The 4,777-nt window shown below is 41.6% G+C and overlaps 1 protein-coding gene across 1 annotated transcript in view; it reads right to left on the reverse strand.

The window, feature by feature from the left end:
* Window positions 1–945: 945 nt before the first annotated feature.
* Window positions 946–4,777, reverse strand: part of LOC109466954 (sodium/hydrogen exchanger 6-like) — an 18,181-nt gene continuing 14,349 nt past the window's right edge. Inside the window, exons 14-17 of the mRNA XM_019764836.1 lie at window positions 3,075–3,160; window positions 2,421–2,526; window positions 1,610–1,753; window positions 946–1,194 (exon numbers count right to left, since the gene is read on the reverse strand). Of these exons, the coding sequence (XP_019620395.1) occupies window positions 1,069–1,194; window positions 1,610–1,753; window positions 2,421–2,526; window positions 3,075–3,160 (462 nt within the window). The 3' untranslated portion in view covers window positions 946–1,068. The remainder of the gene's footprint in view (window positions 1,195–1,609; window positions 1,754–2,420; window positions 2,527–3,074; window positions 3,161–4,777) is intronic.

A 4,777-nucleotide genomic window follows, 5' to 3' on the forward strand; every position in this document is an offset into this window, starting at 1 on the left:
GCTTACATGTGCATGTATGAGACATCCGGTGGTCATACATTTTGTTGTACATACAAATGTATGTGACATGTGCGGTAGTCATACATGACTTCTGTCTTTTTCCGGTACTTTTGGGCTATACAGGCTTCATCTAAAAAGCATTTTCTGTTGTCTGAATGATTACATGTAGTAAGTCCTTTATTGTCCAGTTGAGGACAGTACAGCCTACGTGTAGGAGAGACCCGGTGGTCATACATTTTGTTGTACATGTATGTGACATGTGCGGTAGTCATACTAGACTTATGTCCTTTTCCGGTACTTTTGGGCTTAGCCTACAGGATTCATCTGGAAAGCATTTTTGTTCTCTAAATTAAAATGTTAAGTCTTGTACTGCACTAAACACTACCTGTAAGCATAATCCGGTGGTCATACATGGCTGCTATCCTTGCTGGGTAGACCAGTACTTGTGTCAAAGCTACTTTGTCATTTTATAATTTGTTCTCAAAAAAAGCATTTTCCGTTTCCTAAATCAAGAGTTTAAGAAGTTCTACCTGTAATCCTACATGTACGATATACCCGGTGGTCAAACATGGCTGATGACCCACCCCCACCCCCCACCCACCCCACCCCCCCCGTATATACCCAGTACCTTTGGGCTACAGGCCTCATCTGAAAAACATTTCCTGTTCCCTAATTATATGTTTAGTAAGTCCTTTCATGTACAGCTGTACTGCACTAAAGTCTACCTGTAAGCCTACATGTATGAGAGATCCGGTGGTCATACATGGTTACTTTCATTTCTTTTTTGTTCTCAAAAAAGCATTTTGCATCTCCTAAATTAAATGTAAGTAATGTAAGTAAAGTAAGTAAATTAAATGTTTAATGTACAGTTGAACCATACTGCACTAAACACTACCAGTTATCCTACGTGTACGATACACCCGTTGGTCATAGACTCATACATGCCTGGCACTCCAGTACTCAAGTAAAACCTAGTTTGTTTTTTTTTGTTCTCAAAAAATGCATTTTCCGTTTTCTAATGTTTAAGAAGTTCTACCTGTAAGCCTACGTGTACGATATACCCGGTGGTCATACATGGCTACTGTCCTTGCCGGGTACTCCTGTGCTCATCGTCATCATGACTCGCGCTCGTGTCCGAAGCTCGTGGTCGCCCAGGCCCAGGTCACCCTCTACTCCATCCTCTTCTGCTGGGGCCTAGAAAATCATAATTCAGGCTCAATTATTTAATGTAATATTGTTATTTCGATGAAGGCTAGACATCCAGGTAATACGATACGCCAAAAAGCAGTTACTCAAGCAACTGGATATGATTTTGGAAACGGTCAGACGTTTCAGCTAGTATCCACTTAGTCTAGCTTTTGTCAGTGACTGAGAGACCAGAGGTGAAATGCAGGTTTATAAGCTTTATAAGGTTTATACTGTCTTCACTTATTTGCATATCAATCAATAGTTCGTGCTCATAAACCTGCATTTCTCCTCTGGTCTCTCAGTCATTGACTAAAGCTAGTGGATACTAGCTGAAACGTCTGACCATTTCCAAAATCATATCCAGTTACTTGAGTAACTGCTTTTTGGCATAGAGGTTTCTTAAACTAACACACAAACAAACCTTGGGTAGAGTGGGCGTGGCGTTGGTAGGCGTGGTCACCACGGTTGCCGTGAGGTCGTTCCCGGAATTTGCGCGTCCGTACGAGAGCTCGCTGCCGTCCAGAATCAGGTCCGTATCACTGTCCTCCTGGATCTGGTGCTGGTTCTGGGGAAAAACATTTTAAAAATGTTGAAATTACATTTTTGGGACCTAAAAATCAACTGGTTCTGGAGAAAAATCATGAAAAAAAAAACGTTAAAATCACATTTTTTGGGACCTCAACATCAACTGGATCTGGTGCTGGTTCTGAGAAAAATATGATTTTTAAAAATCTTAAAATAATTACATTTTTTTTAACAAACCAATTGATCAAGGGGGGAGGGCAAGGAGAGCAAAAGTATTATGTTTCTGGACTGATTCTTTGACTTTGACTTTATTTGGATCCACATTCTGGGGAGGAACATACCAAGTTTTTCAGGGGGTCAGGCATGGGGAGGAAAATTACAATTTTTTACCAGTTATGCTTGGGGGGTTTGGGGTGGGGGTGGGGGGCAAACGAAGTCTTCCCAGGGGAGAGGCAAGGGTAGGAAAATTATACCCGTTTTTTGGACTGGTTTTGAGGAGGAAAAGACAAGTTTTTCAGGGGGGGAACAAGGGAATTTTTTTTGGTTTTTGGGGGGATTTCGAAATCATCTTTGAGACAAGAAGTTAGTTAGCATACCAACTTTCTCTTACCTCTGTCTCAAGCATCTTGTGTGTACTTGTAATAGATCTTGCCTTCTAGCCTGTTTACTTGTTTGACATGTCTGCATCATTGTATAAGACACCTTACCTCGTAAGCCTGTGTACTTGTGAGACATCTTGCCAGCGGTAGGCAGCAGGGGGGTAGGGTCTCCGTTAGGGGGGGTCCTGCGTGTGTCAGGGTCGGCTTCAAGTAACTGGGAATGGTTAAGGACAATGCAGTGGGGGGGGGGGAGTCATGGATGGGCAGGTCTAACGTTGTTGTTTTCAGAGTGCATCAAGGCCTGACTAACCCAATAGGAGAAGCAGGGGTTCCAAACATTTGTGATAAGAAATCTCTAGAATGTCAACATGTTTTATTAACAAAACACACCGAGACTGGGGTTGACATCGTCTACCAGATACCTTTGACCCATTGTTGACGTCACACTTCAAAGAAGCCACGTGACAAGCTTCACTGGGTCAGTCTACTGAGGAAGACCAGAGTGACTGGTTGAAAGCTCTAGGTGAGAGAACTTTTTGTGTTGGATCAAAACCCAAAAGTTTTAACACAGAGCGCTTTAAATTGGTGTTTATTCCATTTTTCATGGCAGTTTCTTCTGTCTACAGTGACCTCTGCAATCAAGAGCTTCTACTGTTCATGTTTACCATATAGTGTTTTTGCAGTTGAGTTATGATGAGTGAATTCTAGAGCAATTGTCCAACATGCAGCATATTTCTTGCCCCTGATTGTGAGAAAGGATACTTGTGGTCGAAGTTGTACCAGACTCTGAAGAGCCAGGCCGACTCGTACCTCATTCCTCTTCTTCTGGAGTCTATCTGTGCATCTCCCTGTGGACCATGGGAAAAAAGGCAGATCAGCGGAGAACGGGGTAACTTGGAAAAAAATATCACATATAAAGTTCAGTTCAAAGAACAACAGTTAATCTTCATACAATTAAAATGGTGCAGAATGGGTACTAAAAATTCGACATGACTGTCCATGGAGTCACATACCTGGTATATGTAAAATCTATGTAACTCTTAAATAGAATTCTTAAAACAATATATGTTTCAAAATGACTAGAACTGAGTACACTACATGTATCTACATGTACATTGTATGTGTACAATGTGTATCTACTGTTTGATTCAGAAAAAAAACAAAAGGCTGTTTTAGACCTCAGGGGAAAAAGTAAAAGGGGCCACTTTCTGTTTGTTTACCTTCATCAGCAGTCAGCAACAAACCTCTCATCACTTGGCAACAACAATCCAACATTCAAAACAACATGCAATACCACAGCTCCCCCTATCAGATGCAGTTTGCACTGCAGTTGCAGGTGCTGTGTTAGCTGCAATGTGCGATGCACGTTTTAAGGGTACGAAAAATGCAGGAAACCCTGCCTCAGCCACTCAAGTTGCAATGTTTAAAACGTTGAACAGTTGCACAGAAACCACATTTTTACTTAGGCAACCATTTTTTTTACATTTTTGTGAGAAAAGCTAAACGTTGTCCATTGATGTCAATCATGGCATCAAGCCCTGTGATTGGTCACTTTTTCCCTTCCCTGCTGTCAATCACGACATCGGGCCCTGTGATTGGCCACTTTTCCCTTTCCCTGCTGTCAATCATGACATCAGGCCCTGTGATTGGTCACTTTTCCCTTCCCCTGCTGTCAATCACGACATCATGCCCTGTGATTGGTCACTTTTTCCTTTTTCCAGCCACCTTTCCACACCTGGGGGTTAGGAGCAACTATATGCTGCATTTAGCGGCAGATCCACCGGGTGGCACTGCTCCGAGGTCTGCATGAAAACCGCCTCTTGGCCAGACACAAACCACAGGCCAAGGTGGCAGCTCAAACAAACCCTCCAAAAACGCAGCCAAAATACACGAACACCAAAATGCAAATCTTTCTTCACTCTGTTTTTTATCATTATCTAGCAATTAGTTAGAACTAAATTCCATTAAAAAATATATGTTAGACAAAGGTCTATGGGCTACCAAAAACATGCATGTTACATGTCAAAATCTCATATTTCAGGTACGAAATAGAGAAAAAAAGATTCGTAACAGAATTTAGCAAAGGTTTTTATATAAAATGCAGGTTAGCTGAATGAATAAAAAAGAACTAAAAAAGCCAAAAAAAAACAGAAGAGTGACTACAAAGTTAAAGAGCAGAAAATTTAATGTTAGTTCAGAAATTTAAATTTTGTGCAGGCAGCTCAAACACTGTGCAAAGGTTTGTCAGCTTCTGGTGTTTGTAAAAAAAAAAAAAAACTTCATCGAAGATGTCTTCAAGATGCAGTTAAGAGGTTTTCAAGCAGCGGAGGGTTTGAGAAGTCTCCGTAGCAGGCTTATAGAACTGGGGGTTTGGTGGTCTTCGGCTGTTTTCTGATTAGCCTCCGTAGCAGGCTTATAGAACTGGGGGTTTGGTGGTCTTCGTCTGTTTTCTGATTAGCCCAGTT

The sequence above is a fragment of the Branchiostoma belcheri genome, unplaced genomic scaffold, assembly GCF_001625305.1.
Source record: "Branchiostoma belcheri isolate BF01 breed outbred unplaced genomic scaffold, Haploidv18h27 scaffold172, whole genome shotgun sequence".
NCBI lineage: Eukaryota > Metazoa > Chordata > Leptocardii > Amphioxiformes > Branchiostomatidae > Branchiostoma > Branchiostoma belcheri.